The sequence below is a fragment of the Ostrinia nubilalis genome, chromosome 28 (assembly GCF_963855985.1).
Source record: "Ostrinia nubilalis chromosome 28, ilOstNubi1.1, whole genome shotgun sequence".
NCBI classification, from domain to species: Eukaryota; Metazoa; Arthropoda; class Insecta; order Lepidoptera; family Crambidae; genus Ostrinia; species Ostrinia nubilalis.
Genome location: NC_087115.1, coordinates 1635998 through 1651091, shown reverse-complemented (window position 1 = coordinate 1651091; position 15094 = coordinate 1635998). Strand labels below are relative to the sequence as shown.

General features: G+C 45.8%; 1 protein-coding gene across 1 annotated transcript in view; it reads left to right on the top strand.

The window, feature by feature from the left end:
* LOC135085183 (endoribonuclease Dcr-1) overlaps positions 1-15094 on the top strand; it is a 77299-nt gene that overhangs the window by 54408 nt on the left and 7797 nt on the right. The window contains exons 33-40 of the mRNA XM_063979936.1: positions 56-196; positions 1025-1109; positions 1941-2188; positions 5471-5737; positions 7135-7203; positions 9896-9983; positions 10605-10748; positions 12753-12882. Of these exons, the coding sequence (XP_063836006.1) occupies positions 56-196; positions 1025-1109; positions 1941-2188; positions 5471-5737; positions 7135-7203; positions 9896-9983; positions 10605-10748; positions 12753-12882 (1172 nt within the window). The remainder of the gene's footprint in view (positions 1-55; positions 197-1024; positions 1110-1940; positions 2189-5470; positions 5738-7134; positions 7204-9895; positions 9984-10604; positions 10749-12752; positions 12883-15094) is intronic.

Sequence of the window (15094 nt, the reverse complement as noted above, 5' to 3'; positions counted from 1 at the left end):
CAGCTTAAAAAGTTTCGAAAGATAAGAGGTTGAAAAATTAATCTTTTCTTTACAGGTTTCCAATCTGAACCTCTACCGACTAGGCAGGAACAAACGTCTCGGTGCTAGGATGATAGCGAGCAAGTTTGAGCCCCACGACAACTGGTTGCCGCCGTGCCATAAGGCGCCTCTCACACATACACAACCTGATGCTAAGGTAAGTAATAAAATAAAAAACACTTCGTACATTTTAGCCAAATGACGTCCACTACTAGACAAATACCTCCCCCAAGGAGTTCCATAACGACCGGTCACGCATCAAGGTACTTCCCACGACCTTCACCAGATATTCGGACCACCTAGTGAGGAATCTGCCCACGCTACTTCTGGCCCGTGGTAGCCAACAACTTTTCTGCCTCAGAGGCCATCAGCTCTGCGAGCTATGTGCCCCGCCCACTGCCCCTTGAGTTTAGCAATTCTGCGACCTATGTCGGTCACTTTGGTTTCCTGCGGATCTCCTCATTTCTGATCCGACCATGCGTGGAAACGCCGAGCCTTTTTAAGAGCTTGCGCTTGTTTTGATCTATAACTTTCTTTTTTCTGTCATAAAAGGACTATTTGTGATTTTTTCGTAATAAAAAATCATCTCGAGTTTCTTTACCGCATTTATGGTCCTTCAAGCCGGATACTGTTGTGGTCTCCTTCAGATGTTGACGTCAGCGTATGACCACTGACCAGTATGACGTCAATAGAAACGTTTGACGCTGACATCGTGCGCCGCCTTCAGCGTTTAATAGGAGACCGTAGCCTCATAGTATCACAATCTGTCCTTTTATCTTGATGTATAGTTCTTGCTCACGAAGGCGAGTGAGCTTTACTTGTGTGTGTACGTGTACATGCACATAACGATAGTGTAATGTCTATCAGAACTTTTGAAAAACGAACAGTAGCGAGCCACCACACATGTAAAGCTTACTCGCCTTCGTGAATTGCATGCAACACTATACCCATTTTTGTGTGAAACTACAAAATGTTGTTATTTCAGTTGGAGCATCTAACTGAGGATGCGCCTGTGGATAGCTCAGGATGCTTCATCCCATACAACCTGATCACGCAGCACAGTATACCGGGTGAGTTGTTACAATCATCACCATTATCATCAGGTCAAAACAAATAGTTTATTTTCGTTAACAACAGTTTCTTAGTTAATAAAGTAGATTGAAACCTCCATTTATGAAAAAAAAAAAATGCCTGTGTAGCCCTCCAACTCTTCCAAAAATACACTCTTATACATTATTTACTGGTATGTGCGTAATGCGTATGTCAGGTTATTTAGTCTTAACTACAGGAGTAAGAGATGTACCAGAAGTAAATGGAGGATTTGGTCTAAAGCCCGGTCTGTCAGCACGTAGAATTTTGTCCAATGACCCCAACCTACCCGTCCTTATCGCTTGCGCGTAATTATAATGCTGTCGCGACTGTGCGACGGGCGCCCGCAGTGAGTGCGAGCACGACAGCAACATAATTACGCGCGAGCGATAAGGATGTATAGGTTGGGGTCATTGGACAAAATTCTACGTGCTCACAGACCAGACTATACACTCCCTACGCTGGCCATACATTTTATTTTATCTTATGATTGCCATGACAATGACGGTTCTGAACCTAGCTTGTGAAAGTCGTTTGCTGGTTAAATTGAGGCTAGAGGCTAATTTATCGTAACCGTATCAAGTCAAGGCGATCAGTATTCTTTGTATGAAACTCCATACTGCAGCGCCTCGCCTCGCGGTTGACAGCGCGCGAAAGGCGATGACAGCTCGCGAAAAGCCATACGGTATTTATACCTTTTTAGAGTTGATAAGTCTGCTATGATCTTTAATGTGTTCTGATGCGTCATGACATAACATTTCAGACAAATAATAATATAAATCCGCCTTTAATCTATCTATATTTTTCCACAGATAAATCCATAGCCGACTGCGTAGAAGCGCTAATAGGGGCGTACCTCCTGGAGTGCGGCCCTCGCGGCGCCCTCCTGTTCATGTCGTGGCTCGGCATCCGAGTGCTCCCGCGACATCTGGTCACGCTGCCCGAAGACCACCCTTATGTCAAGGCCGCTGAGGTCGAAAATTGCACTGTAAGTACCGAAATAGTCAAGCTGCCCGAAGACCACCCTTATGTCAAGGCTGCTGAGGTCGAAAATTGCACTGTAAGTACCAAAATAGTCAAGCTGCCCGACAATCATCCTTATGTCAAGGCCGCTGAGGTCGAAAATTGCACTGTAAGTACCAATATTGGCGTCACGCATTCAAGGTGTAGCGCAGTTTCGCCGGAGATTTCAAGCGGCTAGTTGGCGCATTGGTTTCGAAGTCGCTTGACACGCGTGAGGATCCAAGATCAAATCACGGTGTGAGGAGATTTTGTGATATAAAAATGGTTTTTCTGAATTACGCGAAGTAAAGAAGAACAAAAGGATAGAAATAGAATTTTCTCATCTATGAGAGATGAGACAAAAATATTTGGGTATGAAATCCTACAAAAACATGCTGTCTCGTTTTAACATACTCAAATAAGAAAGAGACAGCAAATTAGTAGTTTTCAGAGCAACTGAAATCCTTCCAAAAATAATTTGGCCTACCTCCACTTTGGGTTACCATATTGGCTGGTGCTGAGAAGAATTGGTAGAAGAAACTCAGTCACCTTTGACAGCCCTCCATCTACCTCTCTATAATCTAACTAAAGTGGTCGTCATGACGTATTGTGACGTCATGCTAGTTGAAGTAGTTCGGCACGAGATTGAATGAAGCTGTCTCTCCAATAATTACCCCCATAAAAAGAGACAAAATGTAAAACAGCAATGTGAGTAAATAAACCACACCCTGTATTAGTGACGTCACGCTAGTTAGGCTCTAATAGGGGCGTACCTCCTGGAGTGCGGCCCTCGCGGCGCCCTCCTGTTCATGTCGTGGCTCGGCATCCGAGTGCTCCCGCGACATCTGGTCACGCTGCCCGAAGACCACCCTTATGTCAAGGCCGCTGAGGTCGAAAATTGCACTGTACCAAAATATTGTCACTGACGTCACGCATTCAAGGTGTAGCGCAGTTTCGCCGGAGATTCCAAGCGGCTGGTTGGCGCATTGGTTCTGAAGTCGCTTTACACGCGTGAGGAGCCAAGATCAAATCATGGTGTGCTACGGAATTTTGTAATTTATAAAAAACGGGTTTTGTAAATTCATTGTAGGCAATTAAAATGTAGGATTCAATGCAGCCGTTAAAAGATAATGAAAGAGCTAGTTTTCTAATTTGTACAAGAAAGTAGTAGGGGTATGTAGAGTAGATCAATAAGACAAAACACATGCCGTCTCGTTCCAACACACTCAAAAAGAAAGAGACAGAAAAAATTGGTCCCTTACGTAGTATCACAAAATTCAATTAAAAAAACCTTGTATATGAAGCTGACGTCATAACATATGTGACGTCACGCTAGGTTGAAGTAGTTCGGTACGAGATCGAATCAAGCTGTCTCTCCAATAACACTAGTTTACAAAAAAAAAGTTTTTCTTTTACCCAAAGATAATTCATATTGGGTGTGTTTTCTACCAGCCCCCTTATTACAAAAATATAATGTCTCAAATTTTTATCACGTCAAGTTTTTGAGATATCCACATTAACCTAAGTAAGCTGTCTTGTGAGCCGTGTCGGTGTTTCTACTTTATTTTAATTGCGTTTAAGTATTATTTTAACATTTTCACTTGTTTTGAAATGACACCAAGGCAGTGTAAATTAAGCCCAAATAACTTTTGCTAAGTTAGTGGTCAAATTATATTGTCAAAAAATAAGAGACCAATCACTGAGGCCGTAAAACGGGCCTATTTCTATTACTTTCAAATTTCGTTAACAAACTTGATAAAAAATGGGTTCCTGGTGTAGTGTGCGAAAATTTGAGAAGTATAATTATTATTGCACTAGGCTGCAGGAAAAAGAAAACATATACGATTCGGTACCCCAGTGTTATGGAGAGAACCAACAAATCACTCTAATGACTGTTACTTCTGCCTCACTGAAACTGCAGGTTTTAACAATAAAAACCAAGAACATACAATATCCTGATGTTGCATCAGTCACAAAACCTGTGCTACAATCTGAAGGAGTTCTTTATCCGTCATTACCCAGCAATTCCAGTAAGGGAAAGATGCTTGGTATTAATTTAAAGCAGCAGTGAAAAGTTTCCTGGGAAACTATAAAATCTGAGAATTATGCAGAAATTGTTTCCAAATTATTGAGGAATTATCAAAGAATGGGTGTGAATAAGTCGTTAAAAATTCATTTTTTACATTATCACCTGGATTTTTTTCCTGAGAACCTAGGAAGCGTGAGTGTTGAGCATGGCGAAAGTTTTCACCAGGATTTGAAGGTTTTTGAGGAAAGATACCAAGGAATTTGGGATAAAAATATGTTAGTGGATTGCTGTTGGTCTATAATAAGGGAAACTGATACTAATCAGTATAAAAGAAGGAGTAACACGACTTATTTTTGATTGTTTTTAGGGATAAATGTATAAAAATGATAAAAATTAAAATAATCAATATTTACAAAATTTAACGTCCCAAATTTTTTCTAAGTTCAGTTTTTAAGTAAGGGTTAATAACTCTACCGATACATATCAGTTTCATCTCTGGGTAAAAAACCTTGTAAACTAGTGTAATTAGGTACCCCCTTAAAAAGAGACAAAATGTAAAACAGCAATGTGAGTAAATAAACCACACCCTGTATTAGTGACGTCACGTTAGCTAGCCTCTAATAGGGGCGTACCTCCTGGAGTGCGGCCCTCGCGGCGCCCTCCTGTTCATGTCGTGGCTCGGCATCCGAGTGCTCCCGCGACATCTGGTCACGCTGCCCGAAGACCACCCTTATGTCAAGGCCGCTGAGGTCGAAAATTGCACTGTAAGTACCAAAATATCGTCACTGACGTCACGCGTTCAAGGTGTAGCGCAGTTTCGCCAGAGATTTCACGCGGCTAGTTGGCGCGTTGGTTTCGAAGTCGCTTTACACGCGTCAGGACCCAAGATCAAATCACGGTGTGAGGGGAAATTTTGTAATTTATAAAAATGGGTTTTCTGTATTAATTTACATGTTGTGAGAACGACGCGAAGTAAAGAAGAACCAAGTAATTTTCTAATCTATGAGAGAAGAGAGAAAAAATATTTGGGTATGAAATCCTACAAAACACATGCTGTCTCGTTTCAACATACTCAAATAAGAAAGAGACAGCAAATTAGTAGTTTTCAGAGCAACTGAAACCTTTCCCAATATAACTTGGGCTACCTCCATTTCGGGTTACCATATTGGCTGGAGCTGAGAAGAATTGGTAGAAGAAACTCAGTTACCTTTGACAGCCCTCCATCTACCTCTCTATAATCTAACTAAAGTGGTCATGACGTATTAGTGACGTCACGCTAGTTAGGCTCTAATAGGGGCGTACCTCCTGGAGTGCGGCCCTCGCGGCGCCCTCCTGTTCATGTCGTGGCTCGGCATCCGAGTGCTCCCGCGACATCTGGTCACGCTGCCCGAAGACCACCCTTATGTCAAGGCCGCTGAGGTCGAAAATTGCACTGTAAGTACCGAAATAGTCAAGCTGCCCGAAGACCACCCTTATGTCAAGGCCGCTGAGGTCGAAAATTGCACTGTAAGTACCGAAATAGTCAAGCTGCCCGAAGACCACCCTTATGTCAAGGCCGCTGAGGTCGAAAATTGCACTGTAAGTACCAACATTGTATCAGTGGTCAAGCTACTCGATGATCACCCTTATGTCAAGGCCGCTGAGGTCGAAAATTGCACTGTAAGTACCAACATTGTATCCAGTGGTCAAGCTGCCCGAAGACCACCCTTATGTCAAGGCCGCTGAGGTCGAAAATTGCACTGTAAGTACCAACATTGTATCAGTGGTCAAGATACTCGAAGACCACCCTTATGTCAAGGCCGCTGAAGTCGAAAATTGCAGTGTAAGTACCAAAATAGTCAAGCTGCTTGACAAGCACCCTTATGTCAAGGCCGCTGAGGTCGAAAATTGCACTGTAAGTACGAAAATAGTCAAGCTGCTCGACAATCACCCTTATGTCAAGGCTGCTGAGGTCGAAAATTGCACTGTAAGTACTACCAATGTCTGTAGTTTTAGCTACCCCGAAGACCACCCCTTTGTAGAAAATTGTAGTGTAAGTAGCAAAACTGTATTTGTGACGTTACGTTCTGAAGGTGTAGCGCAATTTTGACGAATATCTCTCAAAATTAAGCCTTAATAACGCCTAGATATAATGTCATCATATGTCATTCGTTTTCATTAGTGTTTGACATTGTGAACTGACAGAATGTATGGGAAAAATACGCCAATGGTCTAGTTTTAAATGCCTCAATTTTCTTGCGCATAATATGGGTCTAGCGCTTAACTGAGTCAGTACCTGAAGTATGGGAGCGACATGGGAGGGTGTGTTTTTGAAACGTCAAACGTGCTTCAGACTTGTATGCCCTAGGCTGTCACGTCAAATGTCACCCTCCTATGCCGCTCTCATATAGATGATCTGTATGACAATTTTTTTTAAGATTATCAGTATGTAATATTTTTGTTATTAAACAAATTACTAACAGTCCCGATATCCCCTCGTACTAAGCTAAATATGCTTGTGTCACGAGTGGGCTCACCACAATAGTCGAGCGGCGGTGGGGACCGAACCCGACCCCTTTACCGTTCGGCTATCGTGGCTTCAAATATCTGACTTGTGACTTTATTTACAGAAGCAGTCAGCCCCCTCCTCGCCCAAGCACTCCCGATCCGATTCCGATTCGGAGTCGGAATGCAGTTCCGACGAGGACGAGCAGCAAGAGATAGAGCTAGATTGGAGCGCGCTCATACCGGGGACCTTGAAACCACAAAGGGCGGCTACTGGAGAATGGATGCAGGTCAGTACTGCTGTCTCTGTCTGCTTTCCAAGAACGAGAGAGACAGCTTGCTACAGCGTGAGTTACACAGGCTGCAGATCAGCGGCTGTACCGCTCTCTATCTACCACGCACGAGTATGAAGCGAGAGAGACAGCTGCTATCCTACAAATGGCGGCCTACTAGTGGTTGCAAGTCAATACTGCTACTGCTATATGCAATAGCTTAACTGGAGCGCGCTCATACCGGGGACCTTAAAACCACAAAGGGCGGCTACTGGAGAATGGATGCAGGTACGTTTCTACTGGTATGGTATGGTACGTCTCTGTCAGTGAGAGAGACAACTGCTATCCTACTTTCTTTTCAGCCAAATGACGTCCACTGCTGGACAAAGGCCTCCCCCAAGGTTTTCCACAATGAACGGTAATGCGCTGCCCGCATCCAGGCTCTTCCCGCGACCTTTACCAGATCGTCGGTCCACCTAGTAACTATCCTACAGCTGGCCTCAAGTGAGTGGACGTCACACTGGAGTGAGAGAGACAGCTGCTTCAGAGGGAGATACACTTGGATTAGGAGCGCACTAATACCATGGAATTCTGAAGCCAACAGTCCCATCAGAGGGCGGCTACTGGAGGTTAGTATTGCTGTCTCTGTCTACCGCCCAATAGAGAGAGAGATAGCTGCAATGCTGCTGGAATGAAGTTTCTTTATCTCAAAGACCTTAAAACCACAAAGGGCGGCTTCTAGAGAATGGCACCAGGTTAGTTGCTATTTCTATAGTATCTCTGTCTCTTTCAGTTGCGTTAGAGTGAGGCTGGAGCGAAAGAGACGGCTGTTACATAGATAGATACAGCTGGAGGAGCGCAGGAACTTTGAAACCGCAGGAGAGTGGATGCAGGTCAGTACTGCTATCTCTGTCTGCCACACTGGAGCGTGGCTGGAGCGAGAGAGACAGCTGCTATTCTACTACAGGAAGATATGGCTACTGCTGTCTCTGTCAGTCGCGCAAGAGTGCAGCTGGAGCGTGAGAGACAGCTTGGTACAGCGTGAGATACAGGGGCTGCAGGTGAATGGATTCAGGTCAGTATTGCTATCTTTGTTTCACGCGAAAGAGCGAGAGAGACAGCTGCTACAGCGGTACATACAGCTGGACTGAGTGGCTGTAGTTCAGTAGCTACGCCTGTCTCTTTCTGCCATCCAAAAGCTAGAGAGATAGCTGCAATCTTACAGCAGAAGGAAATGGAGCCTTAACCCAAGGATTTTAGTACTGCTGTCTCTGTCTGCTGCACTGGCGCGTGGCTGGAGCGAGAGAGACAGCTGCTATCCTCAGACTCGGAGTCAGAGTGCAGTTCCGACGAGGACGCCCGCTACAGCCAGCATACTGCTGTCTCTGTCTGCTACACTGGCGCGCGGCTGGAGCGAGAGAGAGCTGCTATCCTCAGACTCGGAGTCAGAGTGCAGTTCCGACGAGGACGCCCGCTACAGCCAGCATACTGCTGTCTCTGTCTGCTACACTGGCGCGCGGCTGGAGCGAGAGAGAGCTGCTATCCTCAGACTCGGAGTCAGAGTGCAGTTCCGACGAGGACGCCCGCTACAGCCAGCATACTGCTGTCTCTGTCTGCTACACTGGCGCGCGGCTGGAGCGAGAGAGAGCTGCTATCCTCAGACTCGGAGTCAGAGTGCAGTTCCGACGAGGACGCCCGCTACAGCCAGCATACTGCTGTCTCTGTCTGCTACACTGGCGCGCGGCTGGAGCGAGAGAGAGCTGCTATCCTCAGACTCGGAGTCGGAGTGCAGTTCCGACGAGGACGCCCGCTACAGCCAGCATACTGCTGTCTCTGTCTGCTGCACTGGCGCGCGGCTGTAGCGAGAGAGACAGCTGCTATAGAGGGATATAGAGCCGGACTTCGTGGCTGCAGGTGTGAGACTATTACCATCTCTGTCAGTCGCATAAGAGTGGGGCTGGAGCGAGAGAGACAGCTGCTATCCTCAGACTCCGAGTCGGAGTGCAGTTCTGACGAGAACGCCCTCTACAGCCAGCATACTGCTGTCTCTGTCTGCCACTCAAGAGCTAAAGAGACAGCGGCAATCTGTGCTATAACAGGAGCAGATAGAACTGGAATGGAGTGTCCTTATATTAAGGATTTTGATACCGCAGTCTTCGGCTACAGGTGAATGGCTCCAGGTACTGTCATCTCTATTATACTTTCAGGAGTGTCGCGTCGAGTGAGAGAGACAGCACTTCAGTGGGAGATACAGCTGGATTGGGAGCGCAACCAAACCCCAAAGGGCAGCTAAAGGAGAATAGTTCCAGGTTAGTAGCTACTTCTATAATGTTTCTGTCTCTATCAGTCGCGCTAGAGTGAGGCTGGAGCGACAGAGACAGTTGTTACAACGAGAAATACAGCTGAAGAAGCCCAAGGACTGAAATCGCAGCGGTCGGTTACTGGAGAATGGATGCAGGTACTGTTATCTCTATCAGACTTGCAGGAGTGTTGCTGGAGTGACAGAGACAGCTGCTTCAGAGGGAGATACAGCTGGATTGGGAGCGCAACCAAACCCAAATCCCAAAGGACAGCTACTGAAGAATGGATGCAGGTACGTAGCTACTTCTATAGTATCTCTGTCTCTTTCAGTTGCGTTAGAGTGAGGCTGGAGCGACAGAGACAGTTGTTACAACGAGAAATACAACTTAAGGAACGCAAGGACTTTGAAACCGCAGCGGGCGGCTACTGGAGAATGGCTGCAGGTCAGTACTGCTGTCTCTGTCTGCTGCACTGGCGTGCGGCTGGAGCGACAGAGACAGCTGCTACAGTGTGAGATACCAGTGGACTGACGATCTGGTGAAGGGATACTCAACATGATGCTGCCGTTGTGGAAAGCTGTCCTTTCCTTTATCCAGCAGTGGACGTCTTTTGATTAAATCAGATCATTCCTTATTCAAGTCCTTATTGTGCAGAAAATAAAGATTTTTTTTATTTGCAGCCCGTGTTTGGAGAACTGAAGGCACCCCCGTCTCCTCTCCTAAGATACATTGAAGACCCAGAAGGGGAATTGGAACAAATGCTTTCTGGTGAGTATTGCTGTCAAATCATCAGGTCATTAATGCCCGTATTTCATATATGTTCAATATTTGTATTTCAGCTCAAAAATAATTTTCTGTACTAACTAGCTTTTGCTCGCAGCTACGCTCGCGTTAACCTCTCGATCCCCGTTTCATCCTCTTAGGGGATGAATTTTGAAAATCTTTTCTTAGCTTTTACAACCATAGCCTTTACAGTGTTCTATAATAATTGACTTATTCCAGTTAGTGAGTTTCTTCCGCCGCTTCTTTTCGGTGCTTTTTTTTTTTTTATGTGATAGGAGGCAAACGAGCAGACGGATCACCTGATGGTAAGCAATTGCCGTCGCCCATGTACACCCGCAACATCAGTGAAGTCACAAGTGCGCTGCCAACCTTTTAAATCCCATTCCCCCCCAATTGGGCCTCCGGTATCCTCACTCACTCGGCGAAACACAGCGCAAGGGCTGCTTCACGACGGTTTTTTGTGAGGCCGTGGTATCACTCCGGTCGAGCCGGCCCATTCATGCCGAAGCGTGGCTCTCCCACGGATAGAATATACTTAGGACGTGTATACGTGCCCTGGAAAGGCCTATATGGCTACACACTAATAAAGAATTTGATTAATTCCAGGTTACGACGCCCTAGAATGTACTCTACAATACCGGTTCAAAGACCGATCTCTGCTACTTCAAGCTTTAACACACGCCTCGCACCAAAAGAACCGACTTACCGACTGCTATCAACGGCTGGAGTTCCTTGGGGACGCCATCTTGGGTGAGTGAAGGACGTAGCACATTTATCAACACGGAAAGGGATCGTAACCGTATCAACCCCAGGCGAAACTCCATGCTGCAACGCACACTTATCTTATCCGCACCGTAACGTAAACGCCTCGCCTCGCGGTTGGCAGCGCGCGAAAAGCGATACGATGTTGATCCCTTTCCGAGTTGACAAGTCTGCTATGACTTTAGTGTGTGTCTTTTCAAAGATCGCTCTCTGCTGCTGCTATCATAGGCTTGGAACCGCCATCTTGGGAGACCCATGCCCGTTCTCACCATCAATCCCTAATTTTTAAGTGACCCCTATGACAACAAAATGCCTGTTATGTGTCATCTTAGGGGTCACTTAAAAATTAGGGATTGAAGGTGAAAACGGGAATTAGTGTCTCTCTCTCTCTCTTCTTTCTCTCTCTTTTCTCTCTCTCTCTCTCTCCTCTCGTGTGTGTTCGTTCAATGACTGGTCTTAGCTGCTCCAAGCTCTGACTCACGCCTCGCACCAGAAGAACCGGCTCACCGACTGCTATCAACGGCTGGAGTTCCTTGGAGACGCCATCTTGGGTGAGTGAAGGACGTAGCACATTTATCAACCCGGAAAAGGATCGTAACCGTATCAATCCGAGACGAAACTCCATGCTGCAACGCACACTTATCCGCACCGTAACGTAAACGCCTCGCCTCGCGGTTGGCAGCGCGCGAAAAGCGATACGATGTTGATCCCTTTCCGAGTTGACAAGCCTGCTATGACCTTTAGTGTGTGTCTTTTCAAAGATCGCTCTCTGCTGCTGCTATCACAGGCTTGGAACCGCCATCTTGGGAGACCTAGTGTCTCTCTCTGTCTTTTCTCTCTCTCTCTCTCTCTCTTCTTTCTCTCTCCTCTCGTGTGTGTTCGTCCAAAGACCGGTCTCTGCTGCTCTAAGCTTTAACACACGCCTCGCACCAAAAGAACCGGCTCACCGACTGCTATCAACGGCTGGAGTTCCTTGGAGACGCCATCTTGGGTGAGTGAAGGATGTAGCACATTTATCAACCCGGAAAGGGATCGTAACCGTATCGACTCGAGGCGGTCAGTATTCTTTGTATGAAACTCCATACTGCAACGCTCACTTATCCGCACCGTAACATAAACGCCTCGCGGTTGACAGCGCGCGAAACTCAATGACAGCTCGCGAAAGGCGATACGATGTTGACCCTTTCCGAGTTGATAAGTCTGTTCTTTAGTGTGTGTCTTTTCAAAGATCGCTCTCTGCTGCTGCTATCACAGGCTTGGAACCGCCATCTTGGGAGACCTAGTGTCTCTCTCTGTCTTCTCTCTCTCTCTCCCACTTCTCTCTCTCTCTCTCTCTCTCTCTCTCTCTCTTCTCTCTCCTCTCGTGTGTGTTCGTCCAAAGACCGGTCTCTGCTGCTTCAAGCTCTGACTCACGCCTCGCACCAAAAGAACGACTGACTGACAGCTATCAACGGCTTGAGTTCCTTGGAGACGCCATCTTGGGTGAGTGAGTGAGAGAGAGAAAGACAGAGAATGTAACAGGTCAGAAGGTTAGGCGATGAAATATAGAAATTGTGTGTGCTAGGTACTCAGGATAACTGGACCACCATCGCTATCTAGGTCCGGTTTCCACCAAAGCGGAGCAGAGAAGTATGTTGAATAAGCAATCAGATTTCATTATTTCCACTTCATGTCTCCGCTCCGCTTTGGTGGAAACCGGGCCAAATTATCCCGTATCTTACAATATTTAAATGCGAAAGTTTGTATGGATGGATGTTTGGATGTTTGTTACTCTTTCACGCAAAAACTATACAACGGATTTTGATGAAACTTTACAGTATTATTGTTTATAACCCAGAATAACCTAAAGGCTATCTGTGACAAACTAAATTTCACGCGGATGAAGCCGCGGGCAAAAGCAAGTCTTTTGTATATTTATTTCTTTCGTATATACTTTTCTTGTCTAGTGAGGTGTACAATAGTGTTTTCTATCTATCTATCTCTCTGTTTCAGACTACCTGATCACGCGGCACTTATACGAGGACCCACGGCGGCACTCGCCCGGCGCACTGACGGATCTACGCTCGGCGCTCGTCAACAACACCATCTTCGCGACCTTGGCTGCCCGCCACGGCTTCCACAAGTGAGTCATACTTTATTGGCATATAGGTCCTTTACAGGGCACTTTAAGCTTGCCCTACCACCACTTCAGGACAACAATAGGCTAGCGCTGAGAAGTGGCTTCCACAAGTGAGTCATCATCATCATCAGCAGGTCACTAAAGTCTCTACTGCAGGAGCACGACCCTCTCTAGTGTTATAGAAGCAAATGAAGAACCGCCCGCCACGGCTTCCACGAGTGAGTTCACACAGTTAATGATAGATGGTGCTGATTCGTGCTACGCTATGGAGAGCGCCGCCGCGCGTACAAACCTGCATCGCGGTGATGAAGTTTTTTACCCTGGTTGGTATATATAGAAAATTGAGATGGTAAGTAACTAGATACCTGTAAGATTGGATTGGCTTGGAAAGAAGCATTCTACAAGTGAGTCATCATCAGGTCATCAGCTAGTCAGCATTATAGATCTAGCGCTTAACTAGTCCAGTGCCTGAGCTGAGGTATGACGGGGTTTAGTAAGTCATCATCAGGTCATTCATACGTAAGTCCTAGCGCTTAACTGAGTCCAGTGCCTGAGCTGAGGTATGACGGGGTTAGTAAGTCATCATCAGGTCATTCATACGTAAGTCCTAGCGCTTAACTTAGTGTCTGAGGTGCTATCCATAAGCGAGTCAAATTATAACTCAGTCAGCCTAAGGTATGGCACTGACTCAGGTAAGCGCTCTAGACCATATAACACTGACTCTGGTAAGCGCTCTAGACCATATAACACTGACTTAGGTAAGCGCTCTAGACCATATAACACTGACTCTGGTAAGCGCTCTAGACCATATAACACTGACTTAGGTAAGCGCTCTAGACCATATAACACTGACTTAGGTAAGCGCTCTAGACCATATAACACTGACTCTGGTAAGCGCTCTAGACCATATAACACTGACTTAGGTAAGCGCTCTAGACCATATAACACTGACTCTGGTAAGCGCTCTAGACCATATAACACTGACTTAGGTAAGCGCTCTAGACCATATAACACTGACTTAGGTAAGCGCTCTAGACCATATAACACTGACTCTGGTAAGCGCTCTAGACCATATAACACTGACTTAGGTAAGCGCTCTAGACCATATAACACTGACTTAGGTAAGCGCTCTAGACCATATAACACTGACTCAGGTAAGCGCTCTAGACCATATAACACTGACTCTGGTAAGCGCTCTAGACCATATAACACTGACTTAGGTAAGCGCTCTAGACCATATAACACTGACTTAGGTAAGCGCTCTAGACCATATAACACTGACTCTGGTAAGCGCTCTAGACTAGAGATGAAACGGATATCCGGTAACTATCCGGTAGGCCGGATATCCGGCCTTAATTTACTATCCGGCCGGATACCGGATAGTAACTCACTATCCGGCCGGATACCGGATATTAAAAAACTACGACAATTTCCTATTAATAAAATGAGGTAAACATCAATAAAATGGCTTATAATAATGACGACTTTTACTTAAAGTCCAAAAAGTTACAAAAAGCCATATTAAGGTCTTTAAAAAAACTAATTTCTTTTTCTGGGCTATTCACTCTAATGACGAATACATAAATAGTAAATATCTGTTAAGTCTAAATATTGCCAAATAAAATAGGCAATCTTTTTTCAATGATGGTCTGATGTCATGATGCAGTTCAGTCAGATTATGCAGCAAGTAAACTAATTTAATTTTCGCTATTCAATCACACACTCCACGATGGCAACCGACCGAATTGATCTGCCCCCTAGACAAGAGGCAAAATCTGACATTCAATTCGGACTGATTCGATTTTCGAAAAGTGTGACTAGTCTAGTCTACTAATAGACCCACTGATCGCGTTTGAAGCACCTGTGCGGCGCTAAACTCGTCACGACATGCAACGAGACAATGGGTCAACTATCCGGCCGCCGGATATCCGGCTATCCGGCCTAGCAGCTGGCCGGATATCCGGTATCCGGTATCCGGCCAAACAACTATCCGTTTCATCTCTACTCTAGACCATATAACACTGACTCAGGTAAGCGCTCTAGACCATATAACACTGACTCAGGTAAGCGCTCTAGACCATATAACACTGACTCAGGTAAGCGCTCTAGACCATATAACACTGACTCGGGTAAGCGCTCTAGACCATATAACACTGACTCAGGTAAGCGCCTAGACCATATAACACTGACTCTGGTAAGCGCCTAGACCCAATAA